This window comes from Salminus brasiliensis, chromosome 25, assembly GCF_030463535.1.
Source record: "Salminus brasiliensis chromosome 25, fSalBra1.hap2, whole genome shotgun sequence".
In the NCBI taxonomy this organism is placed as follows: Eukaryota; Metazoa; Chordata; class Actinopteri; order Characiformes; family Bryconidae; genus Salminus; species Salminus brasiliensis.
Genome location: NC_132902.1, coordinates 12783076 through 12802840, shown reverse-complemented (window position 1 = coordinate 12802840; position 19765 = coordinate 12783076). Strand labels below are relative to the sequence as shown.

Here is a 19765-nt window from a genome sequence, read left to right as displayed (position 1 = left end):
TAATGGCTCAAAAAGTCACGCACAATCGAGATGGCCTAAGCAAGCTGCACAGATATGTCAGGGGTTTACTGATGTAAACAAGGCAACCGTTTTTAAAAAATGTTAGATTGAATATTACGCTCCATCACATTTCATTACAAACTCTGCTCCCATTGCAACTCTCCAGTCACGGCTGTTTCCGCCACAGTTTGAAGATTTAGGGTGACTCAAGGTCTCAGAGGATACACCTGCTGTGTCCTTCAATTCCGCCAAAATGAAGGACATGTTTCTCAGCCACATTTGAATGATCCTACAGACTGGAACAGCCTTTAGTTACATATGGTTCAGAAAAACACAAGGGCCTTCATGTTCTTTTGTTTCATGTCTTGCCGTGAATCAGTACGACACCTGCAAAACATTATTGGTTAAAAAAAAACATTGCATGTAAGTGGATCAGCAGCAGTCAGGCAGCTATACAGTTGCCATCAATATGATTGATTCGATCCCCACTGCAAATTAGGTTTATTAACACAATCATTTCAGACTTTCAGCTGTTTGATTTATTGCAGTCAAACAGCAACAATTTAAATATCCCAACACAACAAATGGAACACTTGCTTTCTTCACATTTAACACAAAATGCCTCCTTTAATGACGAATTCAGCCCCTTTCTGACAAGTGTCTTTAATACATAGTAGAGCCCCCTTTTGCTGTAATGACCATCTGCAAACCTGACAAGCATAGCCAGACACCAGCTTCTGGCAGCATTCCTGAGCTATCTTGCGGCATCCAGTTCACTCATTTTTATGCGTTTGTTGCTGCAACCGCCTTTATCAAATCCCACCAAAGATTTTCAGTGGGGTTTAAATCAGGCAACTGTGATTGCCACTCCAGAATCCTTTAGGACTTCCTCTAAAACCAAGTCTTGGTGGACTCATTGCCCTGTGGGAAGGCCCAGTGACGCCCAGGATTCAGCTTCCTCACAGAAGGCATGCCTTTTTCTTCTGGGTTTTCCTTCTAGGATACTTTGAATTGATTAAATCTATTTTGCCCTCCACAGACTGCAGGTCTCCAGTGCCAGAGGAAGCGAAGCAGCCCCAGAGCATCACTGAAGCACTGCTATGCTTCACTGCAAGCAGGGTGTTCCTCCTCCTGTCATAACGCTGATCAAAAGGCCTGAAAAGCTTCAATTGTGTTTCATCACTCTACAAAACAGAATCCCAAAACTTCTATGGCCTGTTTATCTGGTTCTGAGCAGATTGGAGCAGACGTTTCTTGTGTTTTGGGGTCGTGGGGACCTTCAGAGTTTAGTATGTGCTCTTGCTACAGGTCTTTTGCAGTCACTTGAGGGTTTCTGACCACCTGCCTCCTTAGGAATCTGGTGGCAGCCTGCGATAGCTTCCTCTTTCCACCATGTCCAGGTAGTGTAGAAAACATGTGACCCGGCCAACTCCTGCCAACAATCTACCAGACCCCTCTGTTTCATAAATGAAGATTTTAGACTTTGCAGGGATGTTCACGCCAGCATACAGACACCATTTATTAGAATATTTGAATATTATGGGCTACATTCTCTTAACTGCACACCAGTTAGCTAGCTCTACATGGCAGGTGTTATATATAATTAAATATCAGATCAGAACAAACAAAGGCAACAAAAAGCAGATATCCTGGGTAAGATATCATTACTCATTTAACTGTGCTGCTTAACACAGGTGTCAAGTGAGTCAGAAGCTTGTGGCGTCATTCTGGGAGGTCTGACGGGTGGGGTGTAATTGGGAGTTTTGATGTTAATGGCTTGGATGGGGAGGAGATGGAGCCAGAAGTGACAGTCCTGCCCCCTGTTTGACCTGGCTGGTTTGCATGCTATTATCACCCCCGCCCCCCCCCCACAAGTTTTCTGCTTCTCATGGGGGGGCTGTGCTACAGTATGGTTGTGTCATCACAAATCCAGCAACATGATCAGTGCAGACTGTCTTTTTTTATGCATAGGGTTCGTATTTAGAGTGATAGTTCAGCAAGAAATTTAAAGCTCCATTTAGACAGGATTAAGTATACAAGCGGACTTGGGGTAGTTCCTTCTTTTACAGGAGTTTATTCCTGTTCAGCCATTTTTTTTTCCTCTGCCTTTTCCTCTAAGGCTACATTCACACAGCAGGTAAAAAGGGCCCAAACCTGTGGGCGATCTGAATGGCAAAAACAAACCGAATCTGACCTTTTCAGTTCCGATTTGGGCCACTTTTGTATGTGGTACGATGTATGTGTTTACTCTAATATTCTAATATTCTGATCTAGTTTGAATAGACTAGAATTCAAAGATTCCTCTAGGTCTAGATACTACTAACAAGTCAACATGGAGGCCATAATACTAAACACTACACTACTCCCAAGTACTCTCGAAAGAAGTGGGTCTGCGTTTGAAGACAGCGAGCAACTCTGCTGTTCGGACAGCCAGGGGACGTTCGTTAAACCACTTCGGTTTCAGGACAGAACTTCCAAAACATGGCAGTGTGACTCACTCAAAACAGACAGATCGGCTTGGGGTCATGCGACCTTTACATCAGTTCAGCCCGACAGTCCTTATAAATGTACTAAGAAGGGAAAATGGACGACAGCAGTGAGGGAGGTTTTCAGTGGTGTAATAGCGAGGTAACAGGCCTCATAAATATTTTGGTCACAGGAGGGCACTGCTGCAGTGTCAAGTAAAAAGTGTAAAAGTTTAAAGAAATCAAGGAGACAAACCAAAGAAGCCACTGAAAACGTGCCCTTTTTACAGCAAGCTCGAACTCAAACTGTGATAAGCCCAGCTGTCAGCCACTGGAAGTTTTAGTTTGTATGAAAACTATACAAATAGAATGGATTTTATTTTTTATATTTTAATTATTATTCTTGTGGTGCCCTTATGCCCATTCTTCCCTAAACCTTTCAGTGTCAAATAAGAGTTCAGTGGGGGTCAGTGATAATTACTAGTTCCGCAATAATTACTGTTGTTAAAACATACAGGATCCACATTTCAGCAAAGCACACTGTTGCAAGAGGGGATCCTATGGGGGATGATTGAACCCCCTCCCTCGTGGGTTCAATCATTACAATCTTTTTTGTTTTATTATTTTTTTTATTTTACATATTTCTACTAAATTAGAGAACTTTTTATCCTGCTTTTGGTGGAAGAACTTTAATTTCCTTGATTTTAGAAGAAATAATAAATGAGCAGGTGTCCCAATACTTTTGTCTATATAGTGAATATAAGCCTCAAAGCTCTTAGACAGCAAACATATCTGGGAAGGTCCATTGCATTCACCCCAGCATATTGTTCAAATGCCAAGCCTGAATTTGTTGCAGGTGAAGAACCTGGGCCTGAGCGTCCTTCACTGAATAAGTAATATACAGTCGTCTATAAACTCTCCTGTTGTGGAGAACATACACACTCCTCAGCTGGACGGGGTCAGCAGACAGATTTGTCAGTGTGCCACCTTTATATATGACAATAATGACAGCAGACTCTTATATGACATTATCACAGTCATAAAATTTCATGCCTTTTCATGGTCACTTAGGTCAAACAATTTGTCTGCCCCCTCAGCCTCATTCATCACTGGTCAGTTTCAAAGGCCAGAGCCCAACCTTTATGTGATGGCGCAGTCAAATAAAATATTTTCAGTGGACAAGCTGTAAATACGCAGTCTCTTATTACCGTGCGATGTTGTAAGATTGCATGTGTTTTTATTGCCGTGATGGTGAAGGGAGGTGGTCGTAATGGCCGCTGCTTGGGTCGGCATAATGACTCAAAGCCTGCACCGCCGCAACGGCTCTCCAAAGCTCATAGGCCATTAAAAGGCAGCGGTGTGTGTCATGATGACCAGCTCGTTTTCCCTTAAGTGCTCATTAAGACGTGCAATGCCTTGAAAGATTCATCATCATAAAGGTGGTAAGTGGCTTGTCTGTGCTATGGTGGCAGGTAAGTTGTGTGAAGGCCTCACTGTCAGTGTCTTTGTGAAGGCAGCGGTATCTCTGGAGTTCTTTAGAGCAAATTTTGGCTTTATTAAATGTAGTAAAACAGCAAAGTCCTCTAAGGAAGGTCTGCCCACTCTGCAGCTGTCTTGGCAGCCACACTCAAGCAGTAGGGCTTTCTTTATTCTCAAAACAGTCTCAATTATTCATGGCATGCATTCCACAAGACGTTGCAAACATTCCTTTGAGCTTCGGGTCCATGTTGACATGGTTACATCACTCAATCCCTGCAGATTATTTTTTTTCTCCAGCACCTTCATGCTCTGACGTCCTCGTTCTACCACATCCTAACAATGTTCTACTGTTACTGGGAAGCTCACTGAAGAACTAATGTTCCTGAGACCAGTTTAAGAAGGCGATTGCTTTATGACATGATATCATTATGCTGGAAGCAGCTATTAGAAGATGGGTCAGTTGAAGATGCACATGATCAGCAGCATCTTCACATAGGCTGAGGTGCTTAAGAGAAGATTGATTGGCATTAAAAAGGCCCAAAAGTACGCCAAGTAAAACATCCCTCACACCGTTACACCACCACTTCCAGCCTGGACTCAAGGGCACAAGGCACCTGACACAAGGCAGGCTGTGTTCCATAGCAGAAATCAAGAATCATCAGACCTTGCTACGTTTTTTCAAGCTTCAACTGTCCAGTTTTGAAGGTGAGCCTGTGCCCAAAGCAGCCTCAGCCTTCTGTTTTTGGCTGACAGAAGTGGAACCCCACATGGTCTTCTGCTGTTGTAGAAATATCACAGGAGATCGGCAGTTGTAGAAATACTCAAACCAGCCTGTCCAGGCAGTCGACAGCGAACCTTTTTGTACATGAACTGACCATTTCATTTTTATTAAATACTGTCCACCTTTTTTTGTTCGAGACTGTAGTCCATCTGATTATGCACAGTTCGCTGGTCAGGTTCTGGCCATAGATTCACTGCATATTTTTGGATGGTGTTCCCTCAACCCTGGCTGAGACACTCATACCAGTGCAACACACATCAAAGCCCCATATCATACCTCCACCATGTCAGTGTCACTGCATTATAGTCAAAGATGCTCCACCAGACTGCTGAAAATTAAATGCAGTAGCCCAATGATCAGAAACTGAACAGTGAAGATTGAGGTAGAGGAGCAGTGACAAACTGCGCATCATCAGTTGTGCACCTATGTACTGAACGTATAAGGACTTTGTCACAGCAGATATTACAAACTTTTCAGACTGTATTATGATCCAGGAATGTCTGTATTCTTGGCTGTCCAACTTTGCTATGCTAGTTGTTTTTAGCCAGTCAGGCTCAATTCGCAACATAGTAAATTCCTTCTGTAAAACGAGCCATAAAAATAACCTCAGGTTGTATTAATTCCATGTGAATCGACATGTGAGAGAATATTCCGCCTGATCAAGTGGAAAAGGGAGTTTTTCATGGTTTCTCTGAAGTGTGGAAGCTCTCGAGGAGGCATTTAGTATCGTTGTGCACGGCACAGATACCTCAGCTTGGTCAGGTCTGTAGCAAACATCAGTCAAACCCAGAAGACCAACCAAAGGGCTCCCCAGAGGTGCCCACAGTAGCATATAACCCCTGTACTTGTTATGAACATGTAACTTCATTATTACCATCAATAGGTTGTCATCACGTTTTTTGGAGGTAACGGAAGTGTGCAAGTTCTCCTTATGCCGGGATGTCGTTGCATTCATTTTCATTACTCCACTTTCTCATGTCAAATTAGTCCCATCCAAAGGGAGCATTTTCTGCTGCTCACCATCCCAAAGTAATCCCAAACACAATCAGAGATGTTGAGGTCTGGACTGTGTGTTGGTCACAGCATTGCTCTGAGAAAATCAGCAGCTTCTTTCTTTGCTTTCATCAAATGTTCTTCTTTTTGGTCTGTTTTTCTTGGTTTATATCCATGTTTTTTGTCTTTGAATCATTTTTTTCCCAGCTTTAATTGCTTAAATTCCTTTTAATTCCACAAGTGGATTATTTTACATATAAATGTCCTTTAGTAATATTTGCTAAAAATGAAATGACTTTGATTTAATGGCCGTTTTGACTGGAAGTTACATTTGGTGACTGATTTTGGCGCAGTGCTGGATCCACTGACAAAAATGGACAAAAAATGTATACATTTTATAAATGTATCAGTCAAACAAATGACTTTATACTTATCCGAGCAGTTTGTTTTATCAAATGAAACATTTTACCTACCATCCAAATGTACAAATACACACTTGCACAAAGAACACACTTGCATATTACATGTATTTTGTGTTGGTCCTGCTTGTAAAGCATCAGCAAATCAAGCGGTCAGATTACTAGCATCATCTCTATCATCATCATTATAAACATAATTCTCCTCATTCACATATGAAACCAAAACCTAATCATAGATAAGCACATTTACCGGGAGAAATCTGATATGGAGACCAGTGATAAACATTATCCACATGTAAGGCAGCACTGGTGGCTGCTTCACTGCTTGTATTCTCTCTTTGCACCAGTGATGTGGGCAGCGGTGGCCCACTGGCTAAAGAAGTGGACCTCGGGCCGAAAGGTCACTGGTTTGATCTTCTGGACTGGCAGGAAGTCGGGGGAGGAGGGAAATGAAGGAATGGTGCTTCCCTCTCTCTTAGCATTCACAGCTGGGGTGCCCTTGAGCAAGGCACCTAACTCCCAACTGCTCAGAAGAGAGTGTGTGTGTATATGAATGGGTTAAACATAGGGGTGGACTGATCAGTGTTTTTGGGGTCAATGCCAAACCGGGTGACTTTTCTGTGCTTGCTCGGCCACTTGAAAATTTGGTTCGTCATGTTCAACCATTTACCTCACATTGTACGGACAATCCGTGATGTGTGTTTGTGGTGGCAAAGGACCAATCACAGTCGCTGTGGTCTAAGTCACAGTGACGAGTAGTTGCATTTCTGGGAAGGTGCAGCATACAGCGTAGGGTACGTGGATATGCCTAATCTACACGTTCGTTACAGCAAAGATTCAACACAAAAGCATTGGCCCTTCACCAATATTCATTGAGGGTGGGGCTTTATGCCACATTGACCTTTCCATGATATCCTGGTAGTGAATCACCATGCAGGGCTTCTGTAATGTTCTGCACTGTCCCCTTTAAGATGAGACGCTGTCAGCACGAGCTGTGGTGTGGTGTTGTGGTGTTTGCTAGCTCTGCTGATACTCACTGTGCTGGGCTGAGTGATGGACTCTCAGTGTGTATTCGGTTAGTGGAGTTCAGAAGTCTTTACTTTGCTTCCTTCCATGAGGCAGAGTTAGTTTTACTAGTAGTACACACAGCTGCCAGAATGCATATAGAACCAGTCAATCTACGCACTAAGGATTTCAATATTGGCCTTAAGGCGGTTCTGCGGCTGAATTGCCATCTAGAGGTTGCACAAGGAACTGCAGCATCCTGTGACCTTGCGCAAGCCTGCAGCAACTCGCAAAATATAAGTCATATGATCTGACCAGCTCTCAGGACTGGAAATATATTGTCTCATCACCGGTCATGTATTTTGGCTGAAAATCGTCTGATAGTGATACACAGCCGATCAATCGATGGATCCTTCCATCTCTTGTTAAATATGGAGGCTAAATTCCATTGCACTGCTGTGCGAAGGCCAGGATGATCTTAGTCTTAATGACTATGCAGTATTATCAGTTCAGTGATGCTGCTCATCATCCCCCTCTCTCAACACCTCTTTCGCCTTGCCAGTGTGCCATTTTTTCCCCTCTGTCTTACTCTACAGATACAGCTCCGTTCCTACTGCCAGCAAAACGTCTTCATAAGTGAACAATAACAGCATAATACAGACTGTGATTTAGCTGGAAAATATATCCTGTCGTGTTGCTTAACTACCCCTCTCTCTCTCTCTCTCTCTGCAGGAGCTGTTGTTTAGCGTGTGCGCATTGAATGTCATCTCCACCATTGTGTGCGCTCTTGCCACAGCCATGTGCTGCATGCAGATGGTCTCTACTGATATACTGCAGATGGTAAGTGTGTGTGTGTAAGGAGGAGGGGGTGTAATTGTGTGCATTGCAGCGCTGCACTCGCGCTCGTCTCACTGTATTGTGAAGAAAAGATGGGGACAGACAAGGGGAGGAAACATGTTGGCTGTAATAATTGAATTGAATATATATATATATAATATATATATATATAAATAAAAGATTAGGACTGGAAGCTATACTGTTTGTTGATGGTGATCATGATGTTGGCTTTTGGAATGCTAATAACACATAAGACTGCAGTATGCAAATAAGGCTTTCAGCTAAGGCTAGTCTGCACTCAGCCGGCCACCAACGTGAGTAGACATTGATGTCTGGTTGAATGTGGGTCGTGACGTCACAAATAGAACATCAGGACAATATTGGATGCCAGCATCAATATGATGTTGATATTTTGTTGATTTGTAGACCATATCGCATTGACATTAAATACTGACATTTACTTTACATGGCAATAAAGGTGCTATAACGGTGCAATGCCAAACAAGATTTTTGGTTCCATGCAGAACCATTTTTTGTGAAAGTATATGGAGTGTGAAGAACCTTTAAATAGCTAAAGAACCATTACATTCACATCTTTAAACCTTTAAAATGGTTCTTTGCGCATACACACCTCTTTATTTTAGGAAAATAGTCTTTTATGGAAACATTGCCAAAAAGGTTATCCTATGGCATTGCTCAAAACACCCTTTTTAGCACGTACACTATGTGAGTATGCTAACCAAAATTCAGCATCTGCCCAACACCAGAGGTTCAGGTCATTCCAACAATGGATTCTGACCGATATCCAACTTTGATTTCCAAAACAAAATTCAACATCGGAGCTAGAGGTCAAGCCAACATTGCCTACTTGTCTCTACTAAGCTAAATCAATCAGTCCAGAATGTCTCATTCTAGAAACTGCTGTTAAAAATAAAGGGATTTTAGGTCAGTATTATTCAGCAGTTCATCTTCTCTAAATTAAATTAATAATTAATAATTCTCTAAATTAATTATACCAACACTAAGATCTGATGGGATCACTATCGGCTGATACTCAGATTTAATCGGGGGGTAAAATAACTTGACCAGAACATCCCTACTTCTAAAGGTTGTAGTCAGTCAGCAGCATCCAGAATTGCACCTGTGCAGGCTTCAGTTTGGACTTTATTCGGGTAAGTTTAAGGGAGAACATCACTGTTGTCCAATGAAAAACATCTCCATTTTTGTCCATTTTTATTTCTCATTTGACCCCTATATCTTTTCTGTGCACTATGTAAGTAATTCTGGATGAATGGACCAATATTATTGACTTACACTGACTTCCATCCATTTTGCATGTCCTGTAAAGTTGCTGTTTTGGAAAGACATGTTTCTTATTGGACAGCAATGATATTTTGAAGACTATTCAAGTTCGGTTTCCTCTCCTCACAGATTTTGCACTGCTTCCAGTGCTCTAGGGCTCATCCTCATAAACATGATCCCAGTGACAAGACAAGACAACCATATTCACCATTTGTGTTGGACACAAAGGGAATTTGGCCTCTGCCTTTAACCCATCCATGCGTTGAACACACACATACACACACTAGTAATCAAACACACACAGTGGGAGAACTATTAGCATTCCAGTAGTTTTTGGCTGAATCACTGAAAGGGAGGAAACCAGCACGAGCAGCAGCAGACTCCCTTAATGATCCAATTCTTAAAAGGATGTAAGCTAAAGATAGCAAATACAGTAAGTACAGCAGGGGGTGCCTCAGCATCCCAATCCAAAGAGGTCTTTGGGCTGACTTTTTTTTTTTTTTTTTTCATTAGACAAATAGTAAAATTCCAAACCGTTGGCTTTACATATGACATTAAGCTCCAAACATTTGGACAGTCTGCACTTTTTTAATGGCCTTTCATTTTCTGGTTTAAGGCCTTTGCCATTATCCAATCCGGGTCCCTTACAAGCACAGGCCTGAATGACACAATTGAGCAACAACGGTCATCAGCACTAGGACTTGTAGATGTATGATTAATGGTCTCACAGTGTTTTAAAGAGAACAACAGCTTCCACTCTATACTAATTCCTCAGTCCAGGACTGAGATCATGTCGATCTTGTGCTTGGCAGGTGAAATGGCACAAAAAGCAGTGGTGGAGGGCAGTGGTGTGTTTAATACCTCGACGCTTTATTTGCCAGCCCATTTTATGTGTGAGGAAATAAACTTGTGGGAACATAAAGTTTTAATATTGTATATAAGTGGGCTTTAGAGGTTTATAGCCAGTGCAGTAAATTCTGAGACCCGGCTGGATGACCGCGGTATGGGGCAGAGCCAGTGTGTGACGAATTGTGTGTCCCTATTTTGCGCTCTTTGTGGAGAACAAATGTCCCACCATTATAGAAAAATACATATACAATTACGGGTTGTGTACATAAGTCAATACTTTTAAGGGTACCGATCCAATTGCGTCAGTACCACCAAGTACATTTTCACGTCAAATCAATTGGTACCAATTTCAATACCAGAGTAACACACAGTCAGGGCAATGGTGAGCCGAGAACAGACAGCGCTCTCTGCAGTGTTTGTAACTCAAAATGCAGAACTGGCCATGAAAACACTTGCAACCTGAGTAAACACCTGGTCAAACAACGAAATGTCCCCCGCAACAACTGCCGCTGACATCAGCAGCATGTCTACAGCGAATGCCAAAGAAGTTGAACCGTCTATGGATGTGACAACACTCAGTTTCTATGCTCGAGACACAAACGGGTAGAATAGTCACCATTAGTGTTGGACACAGATGGAATGTGTCCTCAGTCTTTAACCCATCCATGTAGTGGATACATGGATTCTCTGGTACAGACCAGAGAATCCATGTTTTCTTTGGTCTGTACTGTGTTGTCTGTCCGCACTTGTTTGTTTGTGTTGCACTTGTGTCTTGTATGCACTGTCTATGTTGCACCATGGTCCTAGAGGAATGCTGTTTCGTTTCACTGTGTACTCTGTATGTAGTTGAAATGACAATAAAACCGACTTGACTTGACTTGACTTGACTTGACTTGACTTGACTTGACTTGACTTGACTTGACTTGACTTGACTTGACTTGACTTGACTTGACTTGACTTGACTTGACTTGACTTGACTTGACTTGACTTGACTTGACTAGTGAACACACACATATACACTAGTGATCAAACACACACAGTGACCGTGAGCCCACAAGCCTGGAGCGGGAGCTAAGGGCCTTGCTCAAGGGCCCAAAAGTTGAACCAACAACCCTGTCATCATTAGCCCAGTGCTCTAACCACTGAGCCACCACTGCCCACAAACGTAAACCTGCTTGCTACTGCTGGCTAACTTACAATTATTGAGGAGACCCAACACACACGCACACAGACACGCACGCACACGCACGCGCACACACACACGCACACACACGCACACACACGCACACACACAATGCTTTGTGAGGTAAAACTGCTCTTAAACACGCTAAACGTTCCTCACTGCTACAGCTAGTCCTAGACTCTGGGAAGGATATCACATATGCTTCCTCTCTCACACACACACACACACACACACACTACACTCTACACCCTGTTGAAACACTGGAAGTTGAAGGAATGGTTTTGGGAGGGTAGAAGGATGTAGAGGGTGCTTTATTTTGTTTGATGTGCAAAATGTTCTAGATAAAAAAAATTATAATAAAAAAAAAACACTTACAGCTAGAGTAAAGTACCAAAACAATAGTACCACTAAGTACCAGTACTGTCCAAATGTGTACCCTGTACATAAGATAATAAGACTAGGATGTGATACGAACCTATGACTGATTATTATAGACTACCATTGTACTTTACTTTTACTGGATAATGAATCACTGTAAAATCACTGTAATAATGAAAACCAAAGGAAGATGCTGAAGCTACTGTCCATTGTCTCCTATTATTTTATAACCTCTGTAGCCTTGATCCACATTTGCGTGTTTGAGAGGAATGACTGCAAGGCTATGGCTTATAATGAGGATTACAGCGGTGTCAAAGAGATACAGTTCAGGACCAATTAGAGTTACTGCTGTCTGGCCAACATTGTAGAGGAGAATTTTAGATTTGAGGAAAAATGCATTGTGTTTATTAATTAATTAACTCCACCATGCATTGTAAGATTGTACGATGATGTGGCTCTTCAGAAATTTATTTCAGGCTACACAGAAAGGTGATGTATGAAAAAAAAAAAAAAAAAAAGATACATTTTCATGTTCTATATCCCCATAACAATTCTATACTTTTTGAATAGCAGAAACGTGACAAAATTGTTTCAGTGTTACCCCCGAAAAGAATGCGTGACCGCTTGGTTGAGTTGCCCAATTAGAGTAAACAGCATTTAACACTATCGTTAGCTCAGCATAAACACTGCACAAGCTCATATCGCCTGAACTGTGTGTGTATGAAACACATGATGCGACACACCTCTGCATGTCATGCGAGTCTGCATGTCATGCGCCCCCTATAGGTCTGCACATGGACTTTCAGGAGGACTGCAGGACTTGTAATGTCATTTGCACTGTCCGCTATGTGCAATCTAACAGCAACCTGAGCAGAAAACTGTTGAGTCAGGACGCACTTATAATAACGGGGCAGCGTAGGGAAACACGTTATAGATGAGAGTGAAGCTGCTGAGGTATTTAAGTGTAGAACAGCAGTCTGTCTTACCAGCAATGTGGAAGTGTGCAGAATAGAAGGTAGGCTTTGTAAATGTGTGTCTGTGTGTGGGAGGGTGATTGGCCAGGGCACTATTAGCAAGCCTGTAGCTGCATGGCTCGCTGGAGCAGGAGGGGGGATTAGTTTCGTCTCAGGGCACAGGGTGGCAATGCGAGAAATCACCACGGCTACCGACGACACACTCCCTGCACAAAGACAATGGCGTTTAAACCACAAAGAGCAAAGCGCAGCCCAGGACAAGCTGTTTACTTTGCACCTGTAACTACAGTGCAGCCTCACTATGGCGCATGGGACGTCTGGTATACCTCAGAGGCGAGCTGTGATTATTAAAGCTAGGTCTTTAGTTTTGGCCATTAAAAAAAAAAGCAGGTAAAGGTTTCCTGCTTTTTTCCAACAATACTAATTTATAAAAGCACACTAATGTTTAATATTTTTGTGCTGTTCTAGATTAAACAGATTTTTGAAGCTTTTAAAAGACTTTCTATGCTTTATTAAAATCTTCTAATGAATAATAACGTTTTACTTTATCCTGTTCTGAGACTCTTTTAGAAATATGATCTAATGGGCTTTTTTAGTTTCTAACAACTGATTGAAACCTAGTTATGACTTAATAGGACTCCATCTATCTATCCATCCATCCATCTCTCTCGCTCTATAAATGTCTCCCTTTTATTCTCGCCATCACTCACTCACTCATTCTCCCTCTCCATATTCTCTCTCTCACTCTCACACTCAATATCTGTCTTAGTCTCTCTCTCTCTCCCTCACTCTTTCTTTCAATCTCTCTCTCAATATCTGTCTTCGTCTCTCTCTCTCTCCCTCCCTCTCTATCAGTATCTGTCTCTGTTTTTTTTGTACACTCTCTCTCTCTCTCTCCCTCTCTCCCTCTCTCTCCCTCTCTCCCCACTTTTATATCTCTCTCTCTTACTCTCACTCCATCTTTATCCATTTCTCTTTTACTCACTCTCTGTATTCATCCCTAATTTTCTTTTTACTCTTTCTCCCTCTTACTTTCTCACTTTCTCTCCACTCACATCTCTCTCTGTCTTTCTCACTGTCTCTTACTCACTCTCTGTATCTATCCCTCCCTTTCACTCTCCCTCTCTCAATCCCAATCTCTCTCTCTTTCTCGGTCCGTCTGTCTCTCTCATTATCGGGTCAGAGGAATTTGAGGTAAAGCTCTGTTTTAAAAACACAGAGGAGGCGAGATTAGCGGTGAGTGAATGAGTGTGTGTGTGTGTGTGAGAGAGAGAGAGAGTTTGGAGGTCACAAAGGAGTAACAAAAGATTCTCTCACACACACACACACACACACATCCACACTTCACTCCATAGGCCATTTAAACAGGCCTTCCAAGTGTACAATTAAAGGCAATAAGTTGAGGCTGTGAATGGAAACGTAAGGCTTATTAATTACTGAACCTTTCATTGTGCAAATTAATTACAGACTGAATAAATAATGAGCTGTTTCCATTCAGACTGATGAAGTACTGAGAAACGAATGGCAACACTATATTTTAGTAGTCCACAGTTGATGCTTTGTAGCTGCTCGGCCTGCCTTTAACTTGAACTGCTTTCTGCTGCCTGTTTCCCGCGGACAGAACCTTCAGCTTGGTTTTGTGTCCCATCTTTCTGACTTTCCATATTTTCCATCACAGTGCGCATCAACTTACTCTTACTCTTCATAACTGCAACTGTTTTACAGAGTGTTCCAATTATTCCTCAGGCTGCAGACCGCCATATGCTGTTCTGTTGGGTTGCTCTGTCCAGTAGTGCTACCCTACCACTTTGCTTACTGGCTGGTGTTTGGCTAGATGGTTGGCTAATGCGGTGTGGTGTGTGGTAGGCTACGTGCCATTCTACTGGTTTTTCATGCCAATTTGGCCACGTTAGTGTTGAGTAGTCTATGTTGGATTGGCAGTTATTGGTCTACCAGTTGATCACCGCTGGATTCTGGATCTGCCCTTAACAAAAACAGTATTTTTTTCAAGTAAGCCATTTGTAAACTTCTTTTAAACTAAAAACAAGTATGTATACTTTCAGGTGACTTTTTATGTACTTCGGAAATATAATAACTAATATGATATTTAAGAAAGGATTAAGCATATTTGGCCTATACTTCTACTTTATACCCAAGTATACTTGACTTTTACTGCCAAGTGTCCAGGAAAGACTGTGTGTATTTGGCAATGCCAGACACCATCCCTATTTGCGCCACCCTTGTTACATTCAAGTGGTCTTGTAGATGTCTGAATTATTCAGGTTATCAGCTTTATTCAGCTTATATGATCTAATAGATGGGACCAGGGACTCCGGGACAAAGGAATGTTCTCGGGGCTCCTCCACCCACCCTTATTTAGTTGACATTATTGGTTTAAACAATGTAAACCTTGTTGTTGTTTTTTTAATAGCTTGGCATCAATCAGAACACCCTCCATCTGAACATGTAAATCCCTAAAGGACAAAGCGAAGCTACAGAGCGAAGTCTAAGCCTTGTGAGGGTGGTCCGGCTGTTGTTTACAATGCAGTCTTTTACACTCTGTGCAGGGCATGAAGTAACATCATTCAAGTTTATTGAATCGATTGGTTTAACGCCGGTATTGTTGTTTGTTTTTTTTTTTGGGGGGGGGGGGGGTCGATGTAATGGCCACCCAGACCCACTCTTATTGTCCTGTACGACCTTAGTGAACTTTTAACATTAGCCAGCCTACATATTAGAATCATTAGTTTACCTCTGTTACTAGATCTTCAGCTGGGGTCACAAACATGTTGAAGTTACTGATACTGTTCATATTGCAGTGAGTTCTAAGTAGCGCTCTCTATCTCTCCGCAGTTATAAAGCTATTGATCCCCACACTTGCGCTGCTGCTCCCTACACTTCTGTAATGACTAGAATGCTTCCTTTCTAGATTTGATGCAGGAAATCACAAAATACTTCACTTGTCTCTTTCTCTGCAGTCTACATTACAAATTCGACTGTCACTTGGTTTAAGTCCTACATTTCTGGGAGCTACTGCTTTGTTACTCTGCAGCAAAATACATCCAAATTTGATACTGTTGTGTAAGGTGTTCCCCAGGGATCAGTGCTTGGCCCTCTCATTTTTGTTATTTACATGCTGCCTCTTGGCCAAACGATCTGTAGTCATGATTTCAGTTTTCATTCCTTGGCTAAGGATACCTAGATTTATCTTCGTATTAAAGCTAACAGATTTCTTCCCACCCCCCTGCTCTACTACTGTTATACCATCCAAGCAGCGCATGGATTCTTACTGCTTAAAACTCAACTCTGACAGCAGTATCTATCTTGGAAAAGATTTCGGAAACCAGTGGAACAATATTGAGATTTACTTTATTTCCCCTCAGACAAAGATAAGAAAAGACATTTTCCCTTTGGGATGCTTGGATATTTTTGATTGGTACAGTTCCTCCAGTACAGATCCCATGCTTTTCCTTAAAAAAGTCCATCTGTGTGTTGTTTGATTGCAGTTCATGCCCCACCGAGCGCGAGCCCTGGGTGCGGACTGCATGACTCCTCACGGCACCATCCTGCACCAGACACTGGACTTCGATGAGTTCATCCCACCTATCCCCCCACCCCCCTACTACCCCCCAGAGTACACCTGCACACCTGTGCTGGAAGGGCAAAGGTACAGTACTTCCATACAGAAATGTGCACACACAAATGAGCAGGTGTCCCAGTATGTGGAAGTCCATGTAGTGTATAATGGTTTGCAATGCTAAAAAAAAAAAAAAAAAAAACACACTCACTGACACTCTGCCTCATTCCTCTATAACTACGACCAGCTGTTAAAAAGTGACAGCCAGTAAAAGTACGAGCAAAAATCCTTCCAAAAGGGACGACAACTTAGAACAGCATGTCCTCACAGCAACACAAGCTAAAGAGAAACCAAAACGTCCCCTTTGTGAACAAGCAAGCTCTCTGCATTAGCTGCTAGCAGCAGAACACTGCTTTTGACAACTCGCTTTTAAGGCATTGAATTGCACAGACATTCCACCTTAACAAAAATACTGTAGTTAAGAGAGCTGCCATTCATCAAAACAAGCCTAAAAAGGATAAGGAGAGGTGAAGAACGGATGAGGTGGAAAACAGAGAGCTGTATGACCCTTCCTCAGCATTTAGTTATAGGTTCTTGTCCAGGTCTTGAGCTTCTTTGTCTCAGAATTTAATAATAATAATAATTTAACTGCCAGCAGGATTACAACACACATGGTCATGCTATAATATCAAACATTTAAATATGTTACAGCCATCAAACAGCAGTACAACAGATTTCAACCTCTGCATTTAACCCACTCGTGGCAGTGAATCCCCACCGCGACTTTCTGATGGTCGACGAGACTAAGCAGATGATCTTCCAGTCCAAGGCTTATTTTTCTAACCTTTAGGCCATGGCTGGCCAGTCTTGAGGCCTACTCATCTGGTCACTGTGGAATAGGTCTTCCTTTTGTTTTCTTGGTCTTTCTAGGTGATAATTACATATTTGTAGGTTTGTGGAACCTTGGAACCCTGTATAGTTGCGATAGACACCCTACATATACCCTCCTAGGGTCACCACTGTGCTTGCAGCTGAACTGTTAGCCATGTCCAGTTTCTCTAAATGCATGTATAAATGGAGAGGAGTGATTCAGGGTTGACTGTGTAATCCAGTGTTAACATTCACAGAAACACCATTTCAGATGGCATCCTCCCTGATGTGTTTGCATTTGATGTGCTACTATTTGAGCCAGATTGGTGTGTAGTGCAAATTAGCTCAAGGTTAGCAGCTGCCCAGACAGCCTGCATTGTGGAACAGCTGTGTCCGAGGCCCGGTGTAAAGCCACCATTGATTCTGCCAGTGTCACACACACACACACACACACACACACTCACCCAGTGTCCACTCGTAAAAAGCTGCTGACGAGGCACTTTGGCCTCAGGCTGCTCTTGCATGCCAGAGAAGCCCTAAATACAGTATAAGCACAAGAGCCTGTGCACATATGCTGTAGGCCACAAATCACCTGCAATGCATGACATCATGAGGCACTGAAAGATTGATGGGGGCGGTATTTTATACCCCAATACCCCAAAGAGAGGAGGGGGGTTAATTTAAAAGATGGGATACTTAAGTGGGCTGATCTGCTGAGATTGAAATCATGTAGACTTTCTCAATTTAGTGTTTTTACTCATCTGTTAATAACCAAAACAAACAGGTTTACATGGTTTTTCTAGTTTTTTTGCCACATTTTTATTTAATTTGTATTCTTGAAAATATATTGTTATTTTATTTATAATGTATTGGTTATTTTTTTATTCATTTGATATCGATCGTTGATAAACGATATCCTAAGGTTATCCCAGGGATTGATTAACAGCTTAGAAGTTGTAAGATTTTAGTAAAAGGAAAGCTGTTATTCAGCCTATTTTTTGATCATCTTCAACACTTGTAAGCCCATCTCTCAGAATTTGGGTGCTGGGAATGACAGTTGAAGGAAGGAAGTTGCTCTTCCTTACTGGAAATGAATGAACTACCTCTAAATGTTATCCTAAGCTTTATCAAGTCCTGGAGGTTTGAAATGTATGCTAAAATGGGTATTCCACAAATTGATTAACAGCTTAGAGGCTGGTTTTACTTTTGAAGTTACATTTAAGTTTCAGCTGCTATCCAGTTGGCCAGAGGTTATTTTTTTTATTGCTTTTTAAATACCTTCATTTTTCTTTATGTGTTTTCATTTTTCTGTTTATGTAAAGCATGTAGATTTGGCACCGTGTTTGAAAGGTGCTATACAAATAAACATGCCCTGCCTTGCCTTGCATTGCTTTGCCTTTCTTAAAATGCAGTCAACCGGACAAGACATGCTTGGGAGGTCTATAGAGTTTGGCCCTTCAGGTTTTGTGAGCTGGAAGGCGGATGTAGCCGACATGTTTAATCCATAAAAGAAGCTTATAGCCCACCAAGTATAGAGGGTATGCACGTGACCTCACTGGCGGCAGGTCACTGCAGTCACAGCAAAGAGTGGCAAAAAGTGTGTTTTGGTAGTATTAATGCAAAGCAGTGAAGAGCTGTTGTGCAATTGACTGTACAAACAGATTCAGTAAGATGTCAGTGCTATTCTTTTTCTGGACTGCTAAAAGCTCATGAAAGGAATGAAATAAAGGATCATTGCAATTCTGGAATCCAGACACCAAAACGTCTGGAAGCTTGCTGTTTGGTGAAGTAATGCTTCAAAAAAAACCAAAAATGTTGCAAATTTCACAGCATGCCAAGTTTGATTAAAAGGGAAAGCAGGCAAAGTCTACAGTCTACTAAATCAGTTATGAGGTTTTATCCTCTGAACAGGTGTGATTTGAGCCTCAGTTAGCTGGACGTTCATGGCTACACACTGCTGTCCATGGACCACTGGTTCTTTGGTCATTTGGATGGGTCGCTGTCAAGTCCAACTTCATTCCTCTTACGCAGATAATCACTTGCTTCATTCCTGGTTTGGCCATTTCCCTAATAAACGCAGCCATGTTGCACAGTATTTTGCAACTCAGTCCATCTAAAGGAGGCCTGTTCCAGCGGAAATGTGAGGCCAATGCATCCCTCTATAGCAGGGATGGGCAATGTAGGCCAGAGTCCAGTCCAGTTTGCTGATTTCTCTGTTCTTACAGACCTACATAACCTGGAAATTAACAGTTGAGATGAATCAGGTGTGCTTGAGCAGCATAAAGCAAAAAAAAACCTGTGCAGTTATCCGACCCACCAGGACCGGAATTGCCCACCCTTGCTCTATAGTATTGTGAGAAAAACAATGGACAAAAGCACAGACTAAATACATGTACGGTGTCAGGAAATGGTACTTGGTACAGTCTGAAGGGAGATGGGAATGGATTAAATGTCTGCACAAACATGGTAGTGAACCTGAAGCCAACCTGTGCCCACGTGTTTGAGGCTCAAGCCAATCACGTTTGACAGTGCGAATCAATTTGAAACCCAAACCTGACCAGAACTACTCTCCACAAACAGCTGTTGACTGTTAGATTGCAGGAGCGAAAGCGTGAATGAGACCGAGAGAGAGTGAGTGAGAGATACAGATAGA

At 42.1% G+C, this 19765-nt stretch overlaps 1 protein-coding gene across 1 annotated transcript in view; it reads left to right on the top strand.

Moving 5' to 3' along the window:
- The window catches only part of fam189a1 (family with sequence similarity 189 member A1), a 236223-nt gene that overhangs the window by 188506 nt on the left and 27952 nt on the right, over positions 1 to 19765 (top strand). The window contains exons 5-6 of the mRNA XM_072671338.1: positions 7875 to 7982; positions 16172 to 16332. Of these exons, the coding sequence (XP_072527439.1) occupies positions 7875 to 7982; positions 16172 to 16332 (269 nt within the window). The remainder of the gene's footprint in view (positions 1 to 7874; positions 7983 to 16171; positions 16333 to 19765) is intronic.